Source organism: Pteropus medius, unplaced genomic scaffold, assembly GCF_902729225.1.
Source record: "Pteropus medius unplaced genomic scaffold, Ma_sr-lr_union100, whole genome shotgun sequence".
NCBI lineage: Eukaryota > Metazoa > Chordata > Mammalia > Chiroptera > Pteropodidae > Pteropus > Pteropus medius.
Window position 1 is genome coordinate 7,398,087 of NW_024349803.1, and position 26,493 is coordinate 7,424,579.

At 37.0% G+C, this 26,493-nt stretch overlaps 1 protein-coding gene across 2 annotated transcripts in view; it reads right to left on the reverse strand.

Annotated features, from left to right (window-relative positions):
* RYK (receptor like tyrosine kinase) overlaps positions 1–26,493 on the reverse strand; it is a 78,892-nt gene that overhangs the window by 30,067 nt on the left and 22,332 nt on the right. The window contains exons 2-8 of one of the 2 annotated variants that reach the window (XM_039837181.1): positions 26,036–26,157; positions 15,552–15,651; positions 13,716–13,850; positions 11,894–11,947; positions 8,144–8,288; positions 3,122–3,222; positions 122–256 (exon numbers count right to left, since the gene is read on the reverse strand). In XM_039837181.1, coding sequence (XP_039693115.1) covers positions 122–256; positions 3,122–3,222; positions 8,144–8,288; positions 11,894–11,947; positions 13,716–13,850; positions 15,552–15,651; positions 26,036–26,157 — 792 coding nt within the window. The remainder of the gene's footprint in view (positions 1–121; positions 257–3,121; positions 3,223–8,143; positions 8,289–11,893; positions 11,948–13,715; positions 13,851–15,551; positions 15,652–26,035; positions 26,158–26,493) is intronic. The other variant, XM_039837182.1, reaches the window with a different exon arrangement.

Consider the following 26,493-nt stretch of genomic DNA (forward strand, 5'->3'; position numbering starts at 1 on the left):
TGTACTGCTTTCTATCCTGAGACACAAAATGAGGATAAAATTCTCAAAATTTGAAACAAAAAATTTTTACAGTGCTAACATTAAATCTTCCTTGGAGACCTGATTCTGAGATAACAAATACCTTCTTGGAGTACATCTTTTAGGGTTATCCTCTCCCTGGATATTGCTATATCCTTCACCTTGGCTTTGGCCTCCAAAAGAGTTACACTTCTCAGGTCGTTCTTCTCTATCCGCAAGGTAGGATAACCTGAGGAGCCAACAAAGCCAAAACAAGAAATATAAATACCCTTATTATGGCACTGGGGTCAACTAGTTCAGTTAGAACATCAGGACTCAAGTCACGGGAATGAATGAATGTAAGAATCATAAAAGGAAAAAAAGCACACATGAACAGGGAGAAATCTCTTATGAAGGTCATACTAAATTTTAAAGAAAGACTTTTCCTACCCCAAAATCTTAAAATGCAGAATTAAAATAAGAAACACTAAAATAATATCACATTACCACCACTTCAATTGAAACAAATGAAACAAGCTTTGATTCATAGAATTCATTTAATCTCTTTTCTGGACTGTTTTTCTCTCAAAATGAAGAGAGACTTATAAAAATATGTAACAAGATATATAATCAATTTAATCATTCTGATATTCATACAGCCTAGTCATTACATTGTGAAATTCATGTTTTTCAGTTCCCTTAACTTCCATTCATTTTTAATACAATGACAGCAAAAACAAAATTTCTAGCTACAAATTAAAATTTTTATTCCAAGAAAAAAAAAGGATAAATAGAAAATCCTGTTTAGCAAATGGAAATTGGAATGGTATCTCTAATGATTTATTTTCTTTGGTAGATATTGGAAAGAAAAATCCCTGTAGAATTAGTAGACCCAGGCAATGATCATCAAATGCCTGCTAGAAGAACTACATGAAAGGCTTTGGGGATCTTTACAACAGATGAGTCTGGCTGACAACACCTGATTCTACTGATCAGCAGTTTGACCATGATATTTCTAGTGGTATGAGTATATGTATTTGTGTATTGTGTATTTGTGTATGTTTATTCCTCCTGGAGTCCTCTGATCTTGGCTCTGTGGTTTGGAGTGTTCTGTTATTTTGGAAAATTCTTAGTCATTATGTCTTCAATATTTTTCTGCTCATTTCTCTTTTATTTATAAACAAATGTATTTCAATTGAGGTTTTAAAAAGTGTTTTTATTATATATAATAAATAAATTATTACCTATTTAAGGTAATGTCCACAAAAACAAGAAAATTTCCTATGATGGTAACTAAAAGTGTTTTCATAAATAAATGTATTTCCACTTTTTAAAAAAAGTATTTTGCTTTTAGCATATATAATAACTGAATTATCTACCTCTTTAAGGTTGTAGCCACAATTACAAATTGACTCTAATAAGCAAAGCTTGACATCTAAAGATTAAAAGCAATGATGTGTTTATGCTGAATAGTCTCTGGACTACTTACATATCTATCATATTTTCTGAAGAGCATATATTTCTTTCTTTTGTTGGTGGTGATGGTAACTACTGTTAGGATTTCTTTTAATTTCTTTTAATCTACTTTTAGGATTTCTTTTAATTTCTTTTAAATTCCCCTTTCCTTTTTCTTGCCACTGTCTTATTAAAGAAACCAGGTTAATCATCCTGGAGAATATCTGGCATCTGCTTCTTCGAGTATCATTTAATTTGTTCTTCTATCCCTATATTTTCTATAAACTGTAAATCAATTCTATAGCCTTCATTCGATCCAGGTTAACTCTTAGAGGAGGATGGGGAAACAACACTCCATGAGTGGGTACATCACATCTAGGAATGCGAAATAATTAGCCGTCCTAATTCTTGAGATGCTAAGTTTCATTAGTGGATCCAGGCGGTGAAAAGTCTGGTCCCTCAAATGGTAAAGTTCTCATTTCCCTTTGTTTGCAGGGTTTTAAATAATGATAATCTTTTCCTGAACCAAATAATTTATTAGGGGTTGCAAACAGATTTTCTAATTTGATCTTTCCTTCTTTATTTATTAGCTGGTGTTCTTCTGCACAGAAACATTTTGCCTCATCAACCAGCACTATCTGGTTACTCTGAAATGTAGTCCACGTAGCCACTTGTCAGAGTAAGGTATTACTGGTGCCCCAGTCACTTCTCATAATAATCAAATTTTTTTAAAGTATCATTACAAACTCACGGACTTTTACACATTTTATGTTACAATCCGCTGCAGTCATTATTCTCTTAGATGCTCCAATGGTCTCACGTTGGGAGCTCACCAAGCCTTTAATAGGTTCCCTGGTTTCCGACTCAGCCACATGTCCCAGGTTTATCTCTACTTTCCCGACCCAGTCCTAGAATTATCCATTTCTCCAAAGAATCCTGGTTCTTTGTAATGGGAAACAGTATTGAAAGACCGCAACACAGCATTGGATGAAGAACGGATATTCTCGATATTAGTTTACTAAAGAACCCAAGGATGATAATAGTTAATTGCCTATAGGAACCTAATTAATCAATGGCATCACTGAGTGGAGCCCTGACTTGTGACCCACTATCTATCCTGCTGATTATGTTGTTTCTTATTTGTAAGATGAATGATTCCTCATTATGTATAAATTGTACTCTAAGAATGATTATTTTCCCCTAAACAGCAACGTGTTAAAGTATAAAACCTTGTTCAAAAAAAGGAAATCAGTTCATCCCATGCTCTCAATTCTGATGGCAGCTAGTGTCCTATCATGATTAGAAAACAATGTAAAGTTCTTACCCTATCCCGTAAGACCATCAAACAATTCATTAAAATCCAAGTCTGTCATCATGCAGTTCAATAGTTTATTCTAACTACCTGAAAACTTTCCTTCTGAATTTATACAGAAGAGATTCCATAGCCCTTTTAATATAATTAGTCTATGGAAATCTCTACAAAATTAAATCTAGCAATTAAACTTAAAATTGATTTTTAATACCTTAATTTTAGAATGTTTTATTAAATGCTCTAGAAAGCAAAAGTTGAATATCAAGCCTAATTCTGTACTCATTAGACATTATGTACATAGTATGGTACACATAGACCACTTTAGTAAACCATTTTTAGAATTAAATTAACTCTTACTGGTAATAGGAGTTGCGTTGTTGGGTGTGTCAGCTCGCAGATACTGAGTCGTCTGGGTAGATGGCTGAGACAGCCCTTGGGAACTACTGCTGGCACTGATGCTGCAAACAATTATTAAAAGAGAAATATCTGGCAAGTTAGCTTAGATGAGAAATTTCCTCCTTCCGTACATACAAAAATACATGTAGACATTATAACCAGTTTAAAGTCCCAATGGAGATCACAATACATGGATCGCCATCACAAATGTTCCATATGGAAATTTTTAATCTATCTCATAAAGTAAAGCTATTTTTTTTTCCTTTCTATCTCTATAATCATCAAGTAGGTTCATTTCATCAGTCATTCAGGAATGCAGGTACTAGTCCTCAGATACCACAGATAGTAGCAGTTCTGAACCTCACACAACTATAAAGAACTATGAAGTCTCTCTTAGGAAAAAGGCCCATACCAATCAATTGGATTGCTTTTAAGAAAAGGAATAGAAAGACAAGTCTCTTTTAATGATAGTCCAAAATCAAATGGCATACAGATGAGGGAATAACTAAGCATTTACAAATTATTATTACTAATTATTTTTATTGTTACTAATATTAATGCATCCCCAATCCTTAGAGAATGACAAGGAACAACAGGGACCCTGTTTCTGGAGTTCTGAGTACTATTCAAAGATTGCACTGGAAATCAGAGTTTTTAAAAGTCCAGAATTCAAAACTGGGGAAGGAAAAGAAACGTTACCCTTCCTAAAGGGGTAAAATAGAAAACTTCAATTTACTTACCTATAACATAGGATTAAGAAAAACCTGCCTCCCAGGATTTTTGTGAGGCTCAAGTTGTATAATAACATATGTGAAAGTACTACTTAAACACCCTGCGATCAATAAACACTGATGGTAGAATACACAGACCCCAAATTATTTACTATTGTGTTTCTCTCCAATATATGAACAGTAGGTGGCACTCTTGTACCACCTCAAAATTCTTGAAAAGATCGTGGACATACAAAAAGATGTTATGAGTACGTCCAAGTTAATTTTTCGCTTGTTCAACAGGTATTTAGTGGGTTCCTACAATGAGCAAAGCACTGTTAAGTGGTCAGGACAAACCTTTTAAACCCCAGACATACTGCTAAGAGAGAAGGGAGCAGTCAGGGATCCACCCTGACAACTATTAAAACCACTATCTACACAGCTACGTCACATGAGGTAGAAAATGAAAGTGTATTTGCTAGCACTTAACAGTTTAAAACCAGTCTAAATAAATTATCTCATTTGATTTTCATAAGCAATTAAGAATAGTTACGGAAATATTAACTCTGTTTCAGAGTTGAAGTTAGAAGTTAGGGCAAAGATGACCCCATTTTCTTTCAGAGAACTTATTACAATTTGTATTTCTTTGTTTTTCTCTGTAACTCATTCATTCATTCATTCATTCATTCATTCATTCAACAAATATTTATTAAGTGTGTACTACATGCCAGATACTGTGCTGGGGATACAGTAGTGAACATAACAGACAAAGACCTCTACTCTCACGAAACCTACATTCCAGCAGGGACAATGAAAGCAGTCCTTCCTCCCTAGCACTTAAGCCAGTGCCTGGACAGTGGACACCAGTGGGCCAAACTGAGCCTCAGTGAAAGCTCAAGAAACAATTATTGAATCAATCAACAAACAGAAAACTATACTTCCTCGGGGGGGAAAAAAAAAGATAAAAACCAGACAATGGTTGCTTCTGACATGATCTGGTGATATATATTGAAAGAGACAAAGAATCATTGGTATAACAAAATGGTTTTTTGCTTCCCTCTAGTCATTCCTCACTCAACAAATTCTTCATTCAACATTCATTTAACTGATACCTGTTAGGCACTGGATATAAAAACAATTACAGAGAAATAAAGGGGACTTTGTCACCAGTAAGGGTGAGGGTGGTGGGGTAATGGAAATAAAGTAAAATGAAGATATTGCCAAATAACAAGTTCAAGTATCCCATAAAAGAGGAATGAACTATTCTGCAGTCATAAACTACCAGGGAAAGACTACAGTGTAGAGAGGGGGCAGATCAATTCCTCTGTGGAAGGACTTTAGAGTGAATAGGGAAAGAAGCTCTGCCTCTCCAGAACAGACTCACCTGGCATAACAGAGAGATTGAAAAGATAACCTTATGGTGTCAGGAGAGGGACAGCCACATACATGGCATCCAATTGCTCCTAGCAGGAGCACATCTCAGGCAGTTTTACCCTCTGCCTCTTAAAAAGCTCTGTGTATAACAGGACTCTAGCTCCTGAATACCTGGAATGGAAGAATTCTCTCCCATCTCTGTCCAAGGAATTCCATGGAGCCATAGATTCCATTAAACCTCACAGGGCTGTTGTGAGAATTAAGGGGATTAATGGATATAAAACATGTGGAATAGTGCCTGGCATACAGCAAGTGCTTTATATAATTATAATACTCAGTCATTAAAATACAGCTATTACAATAATGAGTCTCTCCTGCTACTCTACCCTGTTTCCAGTAGGGCAATCCTAGAAAAGTTATTCTCTTTAAGCCTGTTTCTTCATCCTTAAAACAAGTACAGTATCATACCCATAGGTGGCTGTATCAAATAAAATAATACGGCTTAGTAAACAATAAACAATAAAATAAACAATAAAAAGTACCAGTAAACAATAAACACTCAACAAAATGGTAGCCATAGTTATCTCAGTGGTCTCTATGGAGAGAGAAGTAACAAGTGTCTCTGAGATGGTATCAGATTACTGGATGGGAATTTTCTAGTCACCACTGTCAGCTTGCCTGACACATAATAACTACTGGCTAACAGAAAAGGAACGAGCTAAAGAAGAAATTAGTCCATCACTATTAGCACACTGCACCTCTCTGAAAACAAAAATCAAAATAATGGCACTTACTATATGCAGGACTGTGTTCTGAGAGCTTATGGTATATTTCGTTAAAACTTCACAACATCCCTAAGTATGTGTCATTATGATTTCTGCTTCATAGATGAGAAAAACTAAGACAAAAAGAGGCTGCATAACTTACCTTAGGCCATAAAGCTTATAAGTGGAGCAGCCAGAATCCAGAGACGCTCTGGCTCCAGAGCCAAGCTCTTAATCACTATGCTATGCTCTGAAAACAAGTGATAGTGTAAGCTACTTTTTTCAGGCAATGTCTGGAAACCCTCACCTGAAAACTAGAGAGAACTAGAACCAATTCATGGGTGGTAGAAGATTATTTCAGCAGACAGAGGTGTATACCCCATAGAATCAAAAAGTTCTTGCAAAACTCTGGCCTATGTGGGTTCACAGCCCCAGGATACATGCAAGCATGCTAGGGAAATGTGGGTGTCAAGACTGACTTCCAAATGTCACGCTCTTCAATGACTCTTATCTTCTCTGAGTCCTATCAAAATGTTCCTGTTACCTCATTTCTCCCTCGGTGTTTCTAAATACCACTTCTTCCTCTACAAAACCTAACTCTGACTTCGACACAAAACATATTTTGAAAAACATCACCCATGCATTTCTCTTTCCATTCTTATCATTCTCTTTTTTTCTCTACTCAGGTAAAGAAGTAAAACAGTGGGAACAGCAAGTTCTTAGGGACGGCTCCCTGTCCCCTTGGGTTTGTATGCCATAAATATGCTTACCCACTGTACATATGACACTGTGTTAGGACTGGGGATTCAACAATGAGTAAGACACACTGCTCCCAAATAGGAAAAAGCTTACATTCTAGTAGGAGAGATAAGTACACACAAAAAAAGTGATTTTAGAAGGAAAAGGTATAATTATTGCTACCAAAACAGAGACAGAGAGGGAGGGAGAAACAAAGAGAAGAAAGAGAAACGAATAGTTGGGAGGCTTAGGAAAGACTTAATGAAACAGATAGTAATGAAGTTGAAATCTGAAGGAAGAACAGGGTTTAGACTGACGAAAAATGCAGGAGCCCTGTGGGTAGAAGGAAAGCATGAACAAAAGTCCTGAAGGGGAAAGTGTGGAGCAAAAGTGAGGAACAAGTAATCATTTGACTGGAGGACATGGTAAGAAAGAGAGAAAGGTCCAAAGAATATGGGTGATACGTCGCCCATAAAGGAGGGCTTTGAAAGCCAAGTCACAAAGCTGGGAATGTCTTCAGTCAGCAACTGAGAATCACTGAGGAGGAAAATGAGAATTGGGTATTTGGGAAAATAAACCTACCATTCCATCTTTACCTCTTGCCTATCCTTGCTATAATATCTCCCTTGTCATCTCTGACTCTCACCCAGGCTGGGACAAGCACCTTTTGTATTTCCACACTATAGTACATATATCATGATCATCAACTTTACAAACTTTTATAATTATGGGTTAATGTCAAAGATTAAATATTTGAAGCCATGCGGTATATCATTAATTTTTTTATTCCCAGCACTTAGCATAATATCTAACCCAGTGTACCTCAAAGACTACACATTAGAATCATTCAAGAAGCTTCAAGAAAAATAATGATGCCAAAACATCACTGCAGACCAATTATGAGAATCTCTGGAAAGTTGGACCCAAGTTCTGACATGTTTTAAAAGCTTACCAATGACTCTAATGTGCAACCAGGAGAACCAATGAATTAAATCTCAGCAGGTTCTCAATAAATGCTTATTGGATGGATGGACAAACGGATAATAATGAAGGGATGAAGTAGGAGGAAGAAACAGGGCTATTTTTAAAAGGTACTAGGAGTCTGGAATAGAGTCATGTCAAAGGGGATGGGATAAAGGTCTGATCTCCACTTCTTCCCCACTAACTAATGAAGTATAATTTCTGACTTCACAAATTTTAAAAAATTAAATTAACTTAAAAAAAAAAGAAAGAAACACAATGACAGTAACCACAAAGACAGTAACTTCCCATGTGACTAGAGCTTAATCATCCTCCCTCTTTCCCCTGTGCACCCGTGTGCATGGGTGTCTGTGGGCTCCCATGAAAGTAAATTAACCGCTTTAATTTTTTTTCCTTTTCCAAGATATGTACAGTACCTGTCATCCAGTTCAATCCTTTTCATACTATGAAGGTGCAAAACAGCTAATATTATTGCTACAAGAAATATTACTGCACAGCAAACCCCTACGCTGATATAAAACACACGCGTGGAAGTGGTTGGAGCTGCATGTACAGGATCATCTGAAATAAAAATGAAAAGCAATTAAGCTTTTTAAAAAATATATCATCAATTGCTTTGTGACCTAGTATACACAATGAATAACCTGTTCTTTGTAAAAAAGATTTTATGTGTCCATTCCTTGATAAGATCAGTTACTAATAGTGTGCTGATGTTAAGTTCACACAAATTTTTAATGTTTTGTTGTAGTTTTAAAAAAGGGTTTTAAATAGAACTTTTGGTTAACCAGTATAAAAGTCCCAAGTGGTATACATATAATAAACCACCTATAGCAGCGCTGTCCAACATAACTGATGAAAATGTTGTATAGTGTGCTAATAGAGTAGCCACGTGTGGCTTTTAAGTGCTTAAAATGTAGCTAGTAACAACTGAGGAACTAAAGTTTTAATTTTATTTCATTTTAAATAATTTATAGTTAAATGACCACATGTAGCTAGTAGTTACCATACTGGACAGCACAGACCTTTAAATCTTTCATACTTCCTCATCAGTGATGCCTGGAGCAGAGAGATCAGACTCCTTTGCTGTCAACCACCACTGACTCACAGGAGAACAAATTATACAACACAGCAACTCGCAAGATTAAAAAAAGACAGCAAATGTTTAATCTTTTTCTCTTTTGAGGGTAAAAAAATTATTTTGCTTATCTGTTTCTAAAGATAAATGCAGAAAAACAAGATATTTATTCATGAAATAAAATAATATTCACCTTTATATTATTCAAAAAAAGAGAGAAAGCAAGCAAGCTTTAGCAATAGGGGAAATAACTCAAAGAGGTAATCACACATACAGAGAGGCAAACTGAGAAAGAGACACACAAAGGTCCAGAAAACGACTGAGCAGAGTGGAAGACAGAGAAATAGAAGCAAAATTGGAGATTCAAGTAGTTAAATAAGGAGTACTCACATCATAATCCAACTGAATTAAACCTAAGGAATTTGGGTTTTATCCTCAATGAGAAGGGAAATCACTGCAAGGTTTCAAGTAAAGGAATGACACACACTCTCATACTTGGGGGAAAAAATGACTACATGCCATGTAAAGAATGCTGTGGAAAGGAACGAGGGCAGGAGTAGGGAACAAGTGAGAAAGTAACTAGAGTCGTCCAAGAAAGACACAGCAGTGGCGTGAGCAAGAGTGTTATAGTGAAGATGAGAAGTTAATGGGTTGGGAAGCAGAGTCAACAGAACTTGATAATGGAGTATACTGAGGTACAAAGACAAAGAGGAATCAAAGCTTTGGCTTAAAGAATTAGGTGAAGAATGGTACCTTTACAAAGATAAAAAAAAAAAAACTGGCTGGGGGAAGAGAAACAAGAGTTTTGTTTTGTCTAAGAGTACCTAGTACATAACTACATGGAGATGTCAAGTTGACAGAAATACAAGTTTGGAGTTCTGTGGATAAGTTAGGACAAAAGATGAAAGTTATAGCTTTCAAAAACTTGGAAATAAGATTGCTTTCTAAAACTTAAATTTTGAATCAACAAATGGCAAATCAGAACAGATAATGCAAAGAGACAGAATGGCTTCTAGGGCACTGACTGGGACTTGAATGAAGGCATTACTTTCCTCGAGAATGCCATGGGCTGTTTAATTTTGGGAGGAGCAAGGAAAAAAGTCTCAAAGGGCTGACATTGGCAGTACCGTCCAAACACACTCCAGGGCAGAGAATAGGACACTGCTTTGCTGGACAGGTCCCCCAAATGCACCCTGCTCGATCACCTCCATATTCCAGGCTTATGTATATACTGTTCCCATTCCTTCATTTTGACATTTTACCTGCCAACACATGGCAACCCTTCGCGTCTCGGATGAGATGTTACTTCCTCAGGAAGTGTCCCTTACTCCTTCAGAGGAGATTACATGCTCCTCTTCAGGGTTCCCAAAGCACCTTGCCTTCCCACAGCTTGCCACACTACATTGTTATCACTGCTTATTGCTTTGTCCATCTCCTCTATTACATTACAAGCCTTTGAGGGCAGGGTCTGTTCTGCTCAGAGTCTAATCCTCTGTTTCAATCATAGCACCCGGCACATCACAGACTCTCAATAAATGTTAGATGGATGGGTAGATAGAAAGGGAAGGAAGGACAGAAGGAAGTAGTAAGGAAGAGACAGACACCAAGAATATGCAATACTCTACTCTCTTTGTGAGAAATAACATCCTATTAGCATAGAAATGGGTAAAATCACCAGAATTTTAAAAGTAAACTGGGGAGATGGGTTAGCAATATTTTTTAAATAGCTTTTCTTTCTTCTTAAAGATAAAGCCAAATAAAATGTTCTAAAAAAAAGTAGACAGTATCTCATATTATTTTACTTTCAAAAAAGGTCTACTTTGGTACATCTATGAGGTGTTGAAAAAGATAAAATAAAAGTACATACTACCATCCATGAACTATTTTTGTCAAGAGCTGGTCCTAAATCGACTCAAGTTTGAAATCTAACTACCAGTTTATAGAAGAGAGAAAAACATGTCAAATGACACCACAAAGATGCAGATGTGGGAAATTCTATGGAACAAATGACTCAATTTCTTTAACAAATAAGTGCTATTAGCAGGGGTCGGGGGGAGGGGGGTTAGGGGTGGTTTCTGATTAATATAAAATACATGCCAATCAAATATAATGTGTGTAGACCTCATTTGGATTCTGATATAGGAAAAAATTTTAAAAGATGTTTTTGAGGCAATCAAGTTAATCTGAACATGGATTATTAGAAGATATTAAGTAATTGTTGTTAATTTTGTTATATGTAATAAATCAAATACAAGTGAATAGGTGTTGAGTGATTGTAGTTATTTTTCGAATGGTCTTTTTTAAAAGAGATCCACAGTGAAATATTTATGGGTGAAATTATAGGATGCCTGGCATATACTTTAAAATACTATAACCCTTCCCACCCATCTACCCATCCAGAAAAGGAAGAGAAGATCAATAGAATAGCACTGGCAAAATGCTGTTATTTAAGTAGGGTGATGGTCACATGGGGGTTCATTAGCTCATTCTCTCAACTTTTGCATACTTGAAATCCCCCCACAAAATTTTCAATTTATTTCCACAGAGAGAATCTAGTAGCATTTTAAGATACTGCTATTAAAACTTGCAGGAAAAGTGAGACTCAATGATGTGTCCATGTCAGAAAAAGACAAAAGAAAAGAAGTCTAAGTTACCATCTAAACATAGCCATTACCATAAAAATAAAAATTCTACTTTGAGATTCTGCTCTGTAGGTTTAAATAACATGGTATCTTTTTAAGCTTATATTCTTACCTGGATAAAATTGGTTGAGGATTAGGACCAGATAATAAATCAGATTTTCTAAACTTCTGCTAAATAGATGAAGACCTTACACATATTTTGTGCTCGTACTTTATGACCATTTGAAATGATATGACTTCTTGCTTATAAAAGTTTTTTAGGTCAGTTGTTATAAAATATGTCTGAATATTACTTCACAAAATGTTTAATATTCTAATAGTTTCATCCAATTATATATCAATCTATCAAATATCAGTGAATTAAACAGCATGACATCATTTATCTTTTGACAAAACTGGAAACAATTTTCATCCCTAATGATGGAGAAGGATAATAAAGTAACACTTACAAATAGTTCTGCTAGTGTTTTTGTCCAAGGCTGAAGTTTTTACTTCTTCAAGTTCTGAATTAAAAAGGAGATAAAAGATGCTTTAGAAACTCTTTTCCATGAAAATCCTTAAATATTATAAAGTACATTTTCTGAATTTCTCTAAGATAGTTTTATATTCTATCAGAACACTGCCTGAAGTAACAAGGTATTTGTTGCAAGATAATAAATGATAGACTACTATTCTGATAATCACTATAATCATCAATCAATAGTCTATGCCAGCATTAACCAAAGGGTGTTCCTTATAGATGATCAATGAAAAAGGGTTTCTGTGGTCAAGAAGTTTGGGGACAGCCACATATTATGACCTCTGTGGAGGTTCACAGTGCCCATTAGCAGAGTGTAAAGGCTCTGAGGAGTTCTAGAGTAATGACTTGTCTGATCCAGTAATTCCCATCCTCAGATGATAAAGGAAATTTTTCTTGACAGTAACACCTATTAATATTTGATATAGTACAGATGTTTTCTGTTGTAGACAGTTTTTAAAGTGCTGTAGGATGAAAAACCAGATAAATACATTAGGATCACATATTAAAGTAAGAGTTATCAATATGAACTGGATGATGGTATGGTCATTAGTATAACCAGCAAATAAAAAGGGATCAGGAACAAGGCTCTACGCTCTTCACTAACTGGTGTACAAGCTTAGGTGGCCTCTTAGGGCCCAGTCTCCTCAAATTAATAATATAATGACTAGTTGAATTAGAGAGCCTCTAAAGTCCACTCTGGCTTTAAAATTAAATGAAGTAAGTTCATACTGAATACACTAGAACTGAAAAATGTATCAAAACACCAAAGCTAACTCTTTATTTTAAAAATGTCTATTCTAATGCAATACAGCTCTTTTACTGACATGTATCCAGACATTAGCCATTATAATTCACTTGCTGGCCTGAGGTGTTTGTACAACACTCAGCACTAACTTCAATTAGAAAATGTGTTAAGAGACAATTTAACAATGAGGCTAAGGGTTTGTTGCACCACTTAGCTGTGTGACCTTGGCAAGTTGGTCAGATTCTGAGCTATAGCTTCCTCTTCAGAAAAAGGAGATACTGAGAGAACCTATTGTCTAAGGTTATTGTAAGGGTTAAATGGGTTTATTGCACGTAAAGCACTAGGAACAGAGTAAGCACTCCATAAGTTTAGAGGGGTTTTTTTAGATTCGTCGTTTTTTTCTTTTTCATATCCACTGTAATTTCTTGAGTAATAGATTATTCAAAATCAAAAACTAACATTCATTAAGTACTCACATATGGTATTCCAAGCTTTAGGCTAGATTTGATTAATCTTAAAAAAACAAAACAAAACAAAAACCTCTTAAATAGGTCATTATGCCCACTTTACAGATTAAAAAAAAACTGAGACTTAAGTCATTTGTCCCAATCTCTTGCCAAGAACAGAGCCATAATGCATAACAGAAATTTTATAAGGGAAACGCAATTAACACTCCATTACTCAGGGGCCTCTATCAGAATTACCTGATTTCTTTTTAAGCATTCAGCTACTTTAGTGCTATTTCACATTCCTAATATAAAATGCCCAGTAATTCTGATAAAAGATAGGGAGATAGTGAGATGGAGACTGAGTAGAGCTTGAATAAGATTCTTGGCTACAAGCTGTCTGGCAATAAGCTTGGAATTTCATCTGTTAGTGCTCTTTCTTTTCTCATTCGCAACCATAATCAAAATTTGGTTACAAATCTGTAAAACAGACGACAAAATCTATTTTTGACCTTCTCACATCTGCATAAAACACACACTTTGGTAAATAAATTCCTTACTTTTGTAGCACATTTTCCTTCGTTTAAAATTTAAGACTGTAAAGTTTTTTGAAGAATTCACTGTCAAGTTGAGCTGCATTAGTATCATAACCTCAGAATCTACTTTGCCAGTACAGGAAAGCTCGACCCGAAACACTGTTTAAAAAAAAATAAGAAAAAATATCTTAATTAAAAAAAAAAATCAACATTAATGCCCATTAAATATTTTAGAAGTATTTGATTTTTGTTTCAATGAAGCTAAAAATAATACATTTACATAAAATACTAAGCAAAAACTTTCAAAGAACTTATCTTCAGACTATACAGCTTTAGATAGTAAGTACTTCATTCATTATGGATATAAAAGACAATGTTAAAGAACAAACCAAGACATAAATGAAAAGATTACTTTCAACTTTTGTTCATGATTTTTAATATATCACTTTGTCTCATAAGTCCTCTTATTATAATATAGTAAAGCTACAGAATCATAAGGCAAACCCTGCTGCCTTACTAGTCACATCAACAGTAACAAAAATTACTTGATAAAAAGGAAGACAACTCACCACCAAATTGTAATATGTATTGCTCTTAATAAGAGATTAAAAAAAAAAACAAACCTGTAAACAAATCTGTAAATTCTCAACTATGAATTGAAAAACACAAAAAAACCTTTTAAACAGAAATTGGCTTTAATTAATCATTGTAGCAATGGAGAACAGGCTTTGGTGCACTTTTTTTTTTTCAATCTTTCTGTTTAAGATTCTTTTTCTACAAATTTAGAATATATCTGTATGAGCACATGAGAGAGATGGGCATTCGGCCTTCCTATGTTTTCTTAAAGCTTAAAACTTCTAGAAAAAGTTCCACGAAACTGCTGTGGCTTACATTTTAAAGTTTAAAATTTTTTCATTTTCTTAATATCTCACGTCTTTAGGAGCCTTTCTCAAAAGGTTGGCTCAAAAGTAGTTAAATTGCTATAAATATGACACTTAAGTCATTTACTCAGACATGCCCTGAGTGCCTATCTGAGCCAGATGCTCTGCTAGACACCAAAGGTAGAAATGAAAAAGACAGCTCCTGCCCTCAGGGTGGCCACAGGCTAGCAGGGAGAGACACAGAATTACAAGATACTGTGATCAGTTCAAAAACAGTTAAATACAGCTTCTACAGGGCAGGAAGAACAGAAGAGTTAACAACTGGAGGGCGAGTCGGACAGGAAAAGGATAGTGTAGATTTTGAGTCTTACAGAATGTTTAGTTTGAATAGGAGTTTGCAAGCAGAAAAGAGGAAAAGATAGTTCCAAATACAGAGACCAGCACGTGCAAAGGCATGGAAATCAGAACTGCATGTAGTGTGCAACTGCTGGAAAGCTGGGGCAAGTGCAGCCACAGGGCCAGAGAGGCAGGCAGGGGCAGATGTTAAACATACAGCACACTGGCTAGAGAGCCTGGATTGTATTCAGTTGATGGAGGTGGGGGGCACAGATAGGCTTGATGTCACATGGTCAGATGTGAGTGTTCAATGATCATCCGGGCCACAATGTGGGTGGGGATTATTCCAAGAGGAACAAGACCAGACACAGGGACGCATATGGAGGCCAGTGCCAGCAATGCAGAAAAGGAGGTAAGGAAGAGCTGAGCAGAGACAGTTCTAGAAGGGATGAAAAAAGAGGGAATGATTTAAAACATAGTACAAATAATCAATATTTACAAAAATTACTCTTCAAAGTACTTATACATCTTATGTCTATCAAGTATGATATACTACACATCAGTGTAGTATATAAACTGTTCTTTTTGAGACATGGGCAACATAGCTGAAAATAGTTATATTAACTCTGTCTTTGAGACTCACCTGATAAAGTGCGTGGAACTTCCCCCTGAGCAGAAATGTTTACCTGGGGCATATCCATAGCCACGAAATTGTCTACTTGGAATCCCAGCTTATACTCAACCTGTAAAATGAAGAAATAAACATGTTGGATCTGTGATAACAGAAAGGATGCTAATAGCTGGATCCTACTGACTGGCTCATTAACTAATGAATCCATGAGCCTTTCATATGTACAAATAATCTAGCCATTAAAAAAAATTCTCAATTGTCAGAAACAGTCCTAGGAATTTTCAATTGGATAAAAATTCAATCCAGTAAGCCACCCTCTAACCTCATGTCCAGAACAGTACTACCACTCTTCTGCAAAATCTGTCATCTAGAATTCAGAAATCCTGATGAGGACTACACACCCATTGACAAAGAAGCCCTGGACGGGCAGATATGAAGAACCTCTGAGTTGGGATGTATGATTTACAGACTGACTAGTCACCTATGTCTTCTCCGGTTGATAAAATCCAAGCTCTGAGGGGCTCCATATGGCTGGTAGATGGTCTACTCTACAGACTCGCTTGCTCCACAATAAGATTCCAAGGCACAAATTTCTCATAAAATATCTAAGCTACGTTCTCCAGTCCAACTTTCACCATTAAGAAAGTTAATGGTTGGATGCCTATTTAACCTCTGGATCTATTTCTCAAGTGATTCAGAACCCAGAAGGGAAGAGAAGTGACTAAGAAAACATCCCTGGAACACTAATATTATCTATCTATACCTGGTCTACAAAGTGTGCCTTCAGAGAATCAAAGCATCAATAAATAAATATAGCCCTGTTGCTAGAGAGATGTTAATGGAAGAAACAACTCAAACTGCAAAGCAACAGCTGAAATTCAGAATGGTTGTCACCTTCAAGATCTTCAATGAGGATTTATATCTCACATTACTCTTTGTGCTGACCATGCAGTCTTGAGAAGATAAGTACCCTTCTCCCATTCAGTGGTCGCAAAGGAAGCTTTGGTGGAGGGCTAGGATTGGCAGAAGCCAAGGGGCAGTGGGCTGGAAAAAGGGTAGTAGGAAAGAGGTCCAAGACACCATTCTTTAAAAAACTTAACTAAGAAGAATGGAATCAGCAGTAGCTGGAGGGGGATGGGGTGATTCCAAAGCTTTTCTTTCTGCTTTTTTCAATGGGAGATATTCAAATGTGTTTATATGCTAACAACAATAACAACAACAAAAAAGTCAACAAAATGGACATAATAAACATGAAAAGAAATAGGAAACAGTCTCATCCCAGACTATAAGAGAAGAAATGGAATAGGGCATGGCTGGAATAGGGAGTGTTTGCCCATAGATAAGAAGGGCTCAATCCAATGAATTTAACTCCCTCTCTGGGTTTCTTTCCCTTTTCACATTTTACCTGAAGGTCCATGAATGCTATAGGGGTATGCAAATGTTAAACTACTGTTTTCAAGTTACTACAGGTGTACAAACAATTGGTTAAATGCTGTATTTGGTAAATGCCATGTTCACAACAAAGGAAATGTTCTTGCTGCTGCATATCAGTCTTAGTGGTTGGTACCTTGGCTAAGCAGTGTTCACTCTCACCTTAGCATGCCACAATAACATCACTGCCACCATGTCTAGAGAGCTACAGCCCAGCAAGTCTGGGCCAAGAACGAGCCGGATTTCCAGCAACAGTCATTGACCAACATTAAGACTATATCCCTACATCCATGCTATCTCTGAACAGGACGACATATGGAGGGAAAGTACAAAAAAGAAATTAGCACAGTAAGAACTGGACGTGGAACCTGAGGCTGTGTGACCCTTAGGTAAATAATATTAAGTTTTCTAACTTTCAGGTTTTGTAAAATGAGGATAATACAACATGCTATGAGGATCAAATAGGATAATTAATGCAACTCACAAGTCTACTCCTGACCGCAGAGATTCTGTGCTCCATCAAGAACACTGCTACAGCCCTTCTGCTTTGTCCACCATCTTGGGAACCCCACTATTCTAAATAGCCTCCCACACTCTTAGCCTCTTCACAAATGTCTTCCCCACCTTATCTCCCAAGAAGACTTTCTTCAGAAATCATCTTTCCCCTATCACTCAGTTCCTACAACACCCAACACTCAGGGACTACGCAGTGGAGTCAGCTTTTTTTAGGATCAGTTGGTCCTTTCTGGACATCTCTTCCTCATACAAAATCACCTATACTCTGAAGCTCAAAGTTTACTCATAATGGCTACCTTTCATACCATTGACACGACAACAGACACAGAATTTTGAAGAGGACTTGCCCCTTGACTCAATTTGTCTTCTGCCATCTTCCTGGTGGCTTCCATAATCAGTATTCATATTCCTACAGCTTCATAACCAAAACCAATGCAAAAATTCCATTCTATCAGAGATCCCATCACTACTTGTGATTCCTACAAAACCAGTGCTTTGTCTCCACCACTCTAATTCAGCTGACATTTATGAAGCATATTTATAAACCAAATGCTGTGTTCATAGCTGAGATATAATGGCTAAATAAGCTATTTTCCTCCCCTCCAGCCTAGCCAGTAACCTGCTTTCATTTTCCCACAGATTGTACCCCAAAAAAGACATTATTGACAGTAACATCAGCACTCTCAATTAGTTCACACTCTCCACAACCTTAGAAGCCAGCGTCAGCATCCTGACCCCTACCTCACTCTACACCTGCTATCAAGCACCTCTGGAAGAAATCACATCCCAAGAGAGAAGGGTGGTCTTATACAATGTTGATCTCCAGGCTCAGGATAGGCTTTTAACGCTGCTCAGCTATCCTTTCCTCACTGACACCCTCTCTCCCTAGTGTTATCACTCCAAACCTCACAGGAACTCACCACTTCACTACCTTCTGCCATGCCTGCTTCCTCACTCTCAGACAACGTTCTTGTCCCCTTTGGCTAGCACACAGGAAGCCCCTTTCTGCCTTTCCTTATATAGTAGCACTAGGCAGATCTGTTAGAACACCCATCCTTTGCACTCCAGTCCCAAAGAAAGGTCTGTTTCCTTCTCCAAATGATAAGCCCTCCTCTCCTAGTATACAAGGCTCTAGCTCCTTTCACCACTGATGGGATCTTGTATTATCAACTAGTCTCTCTCACTCTCCTGTATCTTCAGTTTCTCCCATATGTCCAAGTATCTACTAAATGTATCTATCTAACAATTTACAGTCCTCAAATTTAACAGATTCAAAGCCAAACTTATTATGGTTCCCCACACTTACTGTCTCCTTTATTTTAGGTCTCAGTTATTATGAGCAGGGACATAGCTAATCAGGAACCAGAACCCCTAGGAAAGCAGATAGAGAACGGCTCATGGGTAAGAGCCCTAACTGCAGGGAACAAGACTAGCACTAGAGTATCTCAGTGTGACAAGGGGAGAGAAGGGCAAGAGGGAGGGATGTGAGCTTGTGAGTGGAGCTGGGTAGAGTGAGGGGCATGAGGAGAGGTAGCAAAGGGGCTCAGTAAGAGGTCTGAGAAAGTCAACTCTCTGGCCAGAACAGCAGGAATAAATACAAAAGCGTAGAAGCCTGCCCTTTGCTGGCTCCCTTTTTGAGGGACTGTTGAAACATATGAGGCATGCAGAAGGCAGTTCTCTTCCCTCTATAGAATCTTTAAGATATAAATGTTAAAACTGCTGTTTCTGGGATTAGAGAAGAAATTGCCCATTATTAAAGTCCCATTTTCTCTACTTTGGTATGTATCAATCTATGTGGAATCTCACTTGCCAATAATCCTTTGAAGAAACAGATCTGTTCTACAGCTAACATTTATAACCTAGTGGAACAAAGAAAATCTGAACAGCAGCTGTTTGTCAGAAAGAAAGAATGAGCCAAATACTTTAAAAAAGAAAGTAGAGAAAGTATAAATATTTGAATAAGCTAAAAAATAAACATTTTTGGTAATCTTCCCTTACCTGGAAACAAATGACAATTGCAAGTAGGCAACTGATGAGTAAAGCCATTTCCTTCTGGAACACAGTATACAGATTTAAAGTGAATACACTTGCCCACAGCCAAACAGCCTTCTAATTTCTGTGAAATTATCGGAAGTGCTACCTTACGCATAGAAACTCCACTCTGCAGGCTGCCCCGGGGGCTGCTGTAGGAACTTTGGACAAGTTCCCTACAGACCCTCCTAACAATGATAAAGAATGCCTCAAACCAGAGAACATCTATGGGCTAGGGGATGGTAGAAGGAGTATTCTGCTACATTTTGGTATGTTTTTGCCTCTCAGCCATCTAAAATATATATTGACAGAAGAGATGCAGTTGCATGTTATTTTTTTTTTCTGGATATTGAAGAATGGTCTGGAATATAGAAGAAACTAATTATTTTAGTTTCTTTTAGTTAAAACCACCCAGTAGTCTTTGCTTTTTTTGAATGTGTGGCCCTGTGAAAGAGAAGCAGTATCAGGGTTCTCATCCCATCTGGAAATGCAATTAACCAATGATATTTACTGACCACTCACTAAGGCAATGAACGTGACACACATATCAAGAATAAGACATAGCTCCAGCCTCTGAGGAACCACGATCTGTTTGGCAAGACAAAACAGAATTGTGTAAACACTGGAGAACAACACTATTAGTAAAAGCTTTGATGTGTGAAAACTAATGTTAAAATATCTACAGTGTGAACTGACATATCAAGGAGCCTAGAGTTCTTTGGAAGCAAATATTTCACCTTCTGACAAAATCTTAAAAAGCAAGAACTGAGAGTTTCTGATAAAGTGTTAGAGAGTTTGGGAGCCATGGCTCTCCTAGTGAAAGTTCACTATTACATCCCACAGCCAAATGATCAGGTGAAGAATCCTTCTCGATGTCTCTCCTGCTCGCTTGTGTGACTACCCCACTTCAAGTCATCTCTACTTCCGGCTTCCTCTGCCCCTACTACCACCTTAAGCATCTCTCTTCCCAAATCTGGGTTTTAGTTTCCTCTCATAGTAACTGATCAAGAAACCAAACTACAACCATATGACAGTATATGATGCAGTCATTTGAAGAGAAAAAAAGTTCACCTCTACATAAAATGACAGAGAATCTTTATCTGGATACATTGTTCACTGCTTTGCAAAATGTATAAAAGTATATGGTACTATTAATTGTCAATACACACATGTGTGCATGTACACACACAGATGCTTCTGTATGCTAGGACTACCTCGAGAGGGGGAGACAAGAATCAGGTACAGTGGTTGCCTCAGTGAAAGGGAATTAGGTTGCTTGGGGGAGAACTAGGAAGGTGTAAGAGACTTATTTTTCATTGTATACCCTTTCTGTCTTTTGAATTTTGTACCATGTGCATATCTTGAACACTCAAAAGATTAATTTTTAAAATAAATTTCAATTAATCAACTACTAAACTCACCACAGATTATGACCTAAAACGAATTAGGAGCTATAATGGTGGCCAAAGCCTGAAACTAGATTATCACGCACATATTCCTTAGTTTTTTACTATAAAATGTTTTAAGATACAAAATGATTATTTCCTCTGAATTCTTATACCTGTTACAGATGAAATTAGTTTAACTATATTCAATCTACATATGCCATTAATTTTTCAAACTTTATTCAGAGTAAAATACCTGAAAAAAGCCCACATACGCAACTACTGCCAAAGGTACCCAGCCTATGTTTTTAAGCTTCTAGAAGAGGGAAATTCACCAGTCCTACAGTAGCACCTTCCAACTCTGAAAAGCTCTACTAGTCTCGTTTGATGAGCTGTGTACCCAGTGGTTTCTACCTACATCTCTTCTATAGTCAGTTAAGGAGCGTCTGTAACTAAGTACCAGGCGCTATACCACCTATAGGGGACACAGAGAAAGACGAAAAGGGATTCCTACCCTTGAGGTGCTCAGCATCTATGAGACAGAAAAGACAATCACTACTACAATATTCTTACAGTATGACGAGTGCTACGAAGGAGGAAAAAGGCCACTGTGGTATAGAAAAGGACACCTGACACAGCCAAAGGAGAGGTGACACCACGTCTGATTTTATGAGATAGATAGAAGCTAATAAGATAAAGAATAGGGAAAGCACATTTCTAGCAGAGCAAATGGCAGCAACGTAACAGAGCACAGGGCATTCAAGAAAAGGCACTAAACAATTAGCTGGAGATCACACAGAAAAGAAAGGCAGGGGTGAGATCCTGAAGGCTTCCTAAGAAATCACAACTTTATTCTGGTGGCAACTGAGAACCCTAGAGCAGCGGTCCTCAACCTTTCTGGAACCAGGGACTGGTGCTCCTATGAGAACCTAATGCTTGATGACCTGAGGTGGAGCTGAGGCGGTGGTGCTAGCGCTTGGGAGTGGCTGCAAATACAGATGAAGCTTTGCTTACTCACCTGCCGCTCACCTCCTGCTCTTCAGCTCAGTTCCTAACAGGCCACAGACGGTACCAGTCCATGGCCCCGGGGGGTTGAAGACCCCTGCCCTGGAGCACTTTGTGCCAGGTGTAATGAGAAGCCATTCTACAGGCAAGGAGACCAGTGAGAAGACCATTTCCATATCTAGATAAGAAACAATGGAGGCCCAAACTAAGCATGAGGCATTAGGTTCAGAGAGAGGCAGGAGATGAATTTAAGGTATAATTATGAGAAAGAATCAACCGGACATGGAAGGTATATGACAAGGAGTTGAGGATACCCTCTAAGCTTTTGGCTTAGACTTATATATATATGGTGGCACTCTCGAACACATCAGGGAAATTCTGCCTTCCCAGGAATTCATACCAGCAATAGCAGCCCAAATGTGCACTAGTGATGGTATTTAATACCTGCCACAGAAGTAGTTCAGAAATTATGCTCTACAAGATAATGTGAAGAACATGTATCCATGCCAACACTGCTTCCCATTCAACATATGTATTCATTTGAGCCCCTTCTTCTTTCTACTCTCCCCCACTCCAATTCCTCCTTGTGACAGGCTCTGAAAACTCCTCAAGCATCCACTATTAATTATGTTGGATCCCTGAAACTCGTTCCAGATAAAATCATCAGTACATACATATTTTTGAAAGAAAAAAAGAGAAGGTTTAATTCAGTTCAATTCTAACTGCCACATCCCGCATTGCCTTTTTATTCACAAGTCACTACCCATACACTTGCTGAAACATTCTCAGAATATATCAGCTTCTTTTTTCCTAAGTGGGCCCAGAAATAATCACACCTTATTCAAGGTCAGTAGAGTACCTAGAATAGACTCTCTACTATTTCTTTAGATTTTTCTCTATTTTAAAATATATCTATAATTTTTTTTTTATATTCATCAACATAAAAGGTGTAAAGAGTAACAAAAATTAATATTTTTTTTTGGAGAACATAAACTTCTCTGCCTGAAAGATGTTCACAGAAACACTAGATCTCAAAGTTGCAAGGAAACTTAAAATTCAAGACCAGCCGCTCCACAAATGTTTGAATTCCTTCTACAACACCCCCACCAAGTGACTACTCAGTGCAGATCTGACCTCTTGCAGTGAGAGGGAACACACTACTTTCCATGATAGCACTGGTGGAAAAGTGAAATCTATTTCTAAGCGCAGATATCAAAATTAGTGGTTGTATAGGTGATGAAGAGAATGGGATTTTTACATATAATCTTGAATGACTTCTCCACAATTACTTATCCATCATAAATAAGAAAACTTTACAATAGAGAAACCAGGTGAATTGAGTGATCAGAGTTAACAACACCAGTAATGGGACAAGCAGACATCACGTGCACTGTGAAGGACAGCACTTCTGTGGCGTTACAGCCAAAGAAACATTCATGAATCTAACCATGAGGAAACCTCAGACAACTCAAACTGAGCGACATATTATAAAATAACTGGCCTGTATATTTCAAAAAATGTCAAGGTCAAGAAACACAAAGAAAGGCCACAAATATGTTCCAGATTAAGATGGGACTAAGGGACATTCAGGAGCATGCATGCTCTTGAATCGGGTGAAAATAGAGCTATAAAGATCACTAGGATAACGGACAAATGTGAGTACTATAGATTAGATAATAGTATTATATCAATGTTTAGTTTCCTGACTTTGATCATAGTACTTTGGTTATGTAAAGAATGCCCCTGTTCTTAGAAAACAAACACTGATGTATTTAAAGGTAAAGGGCACAGTGTTTGCAATTCACCTGCACACAGTTCAAGGGGAAAAAGTGCATACACATGACAGTGGGGAGAAAGAAAGAGAATGAATGGTAAAGTAAGCAAATAGAGCGAACCAGTAACAACTGATGAATGTGAGTAAAGGATACGTGATAATTCTTTATATCATTGTTATAATTTTTCTTTATGTTTGAAATTATGTCAAAATTAAGTCTACCTCTTCTCCTCCAAATAATAATACAATCACACAATGTTATATAAGAATACTTAAAAACGTGTTAGTCCAGTTTCTTTGGAGTTCAGGTGCCTACTCAGATTAAAACGCCTCAGGCGAACCTTTTCTGAATTGTCTATACTACTAATTTTGGAACGTCAGCATATCCAAGTACTAAATGTTCTTAATTGTTTCACATGAATTTTTTTCTCTTGACCTCTGTTTTTTGCAGTTACGCTCTAAAAGGGATTGATCCACCCCTAAAAGAATCCCTTGCCCTGTGTTAGAATACTCCAAAGCAACGATGTTGGACAGTAGGGGTGCTCCAGATGGCAAGGTACTAATGCTTTACCCAGGATCCAAGCTAACTCAACTTTAATCACAACAGCTGTGCAGCTATGTTTTAATGTATGTGTTTATAAGTGTGTATAATGTTTCTATAATGTTATGCATGAGTATATATAATATGAATGTGTGCATATTTATATAATTATTTTTACTTATCTGATTAACAAACAAATATACTTAAAATTTTTAGTGTTAGGGAGTGAATAACAGAAATAAGTATCCTTATTCACTTTGTAAGGAATGTTGGTTTACTGGTACCATCTTGGGTGAGGGAAGGGAAAAACAATTTGGCCACATCAATCAAAATTTCAAACATGCACATTTTTTGACTGATTATTTCACTTCTTAATGAGAATTTACTATTCATAAATAATGCCACAAGTGCACCAAAATTTCTGAACAAAGATGCCCTTAATGTATGTATACACATACATACATATATACCTACATATATGTACACATACATATATAAACATGTACACATTCACACACACTTTTTTTGATTCTATATTCAGTAACAAAGATAGAAACAGCACAAAGGATGAACTACCAATTGTTTTTGTCATCCCCTTACCATGGATTTTGCCTGCCAAATGAAGCAGACAATTTGTAGCACTGAAAGGAAGTATTGTTTGAAGTAGTAAAATGCTATTAAAAATCCACGTGTCAATGAGGCACTTAATAAATAACCGTATATCATACATCCATACAATGTTGTATTATAAAGCCATTAAAGAAAATCAGTTAAATCTGTAAGTAGAAAAGAAATGGAAAGATGCCAAGATATTGAATCAGAGAGGGGTAAAAATACTGTATACCATGTGTGTCATAAAATCTCCTTTTTGTTTAAAAAGGGGAAAAAATGAGCCTTGAAATATACCAAACCACAAACAATAATTACTTCTGGGTATATACCTACAAAGTCTTAATAGTTCTTAAAACAATTCTATAATATTTGAATTTTCCTAATAACCATTACTGCTTTATAAACAGAAATAAAAATCTTATTAGTCAAATTTAAACACCTTGCAACAATACAGGACAGATACCACTTTGTAATAGTTTTAAAAAATCCTCTATAATAGGTATTCTTACTTGTTTTTAGCAGCAAAACTATTTTTATTTCCAAAGTAAAATCTGCTTAGAAGCCGATATACAAAGCTAATAAAAGAAAGTGAAGTTGATTGGGGGAGGTGGGCTCTATACTCGGCCTCCCCCTCTTTGACCTACAAGAAAACTTATCATGTTCAAGGACTCCAGACAGTTAGAGAAATTGTGAGGAATTCAGCAACAAGTAAACCAGGCAAGAGGTTCCTTATAGTCAAAGGAGCTTAGCCACAGCACACATGCCTGAGTCAGCTATACCTTACTTTCAGTTTCTCCATAAATAGAAGAACTATATCCATTACCACAAACATGTCTAAAATACCTACCCCACCACTTCCCCGACCCTCCACTTATCTCACTTCACCATAACAGCACAGTCATCAGCAAATCCAAATTTCCCCTCTGCCAACTAGACCATCCCTGTTTGAAAAGCCTGAAAGGATGTAAGTGTTCTTTCATGAGCTAGGCAAATAATGATGGCTACCATCACTTTAATAGATTTGGGAAAGTCTAGAGGAATAGGTTAAAGATTTAAAACATAAATCAGAAGACACCCAGTATTGCCACAGCCCACTGACCCTTTTGTGCAGATGGCAGCCCACCCCTCAGATACAGGCCTTGCCACAGCCTCTGGGCCTGGATGGTCTTGTCTTGACATCTTTGGTTGACCTCCCTCTTACCTTGGACTTTGCATGCCAAGTGAAATGTAGAAAATTTGTTTCACTGGGTACTAACAGGTTAAATGATAGAGCGTAGTGACTAATAAGGTCATTTCTCACATAATAAAGTTCTGCATCAAGACCTAGAAAAAAAAAGAGAGAGAAAAAAGAATTAAACACCTAAAATACTCTCAAAATCATTAACCATCAGTATTTCAAATACTAATAATAGAGTGAAAATAACACTGATGTGCAAATGTACATCACAAATGTCTCCTATATGTGCTTTCTTATGAAGCAAGAAGAATAGTAAGTTTCATCAATAGCAACAAAAATAAAAAAATAAAAAAAACCAGGGCTCAAAACAATAAAGTAGTTATCCGACTACACACAGGTGTGCTGGAACCACAACTCTGGTAGCCACCCCGTTTTCTGAGGGCCAATATGACACTTTTCCTTTTGGACATAGTGCTTCTCAA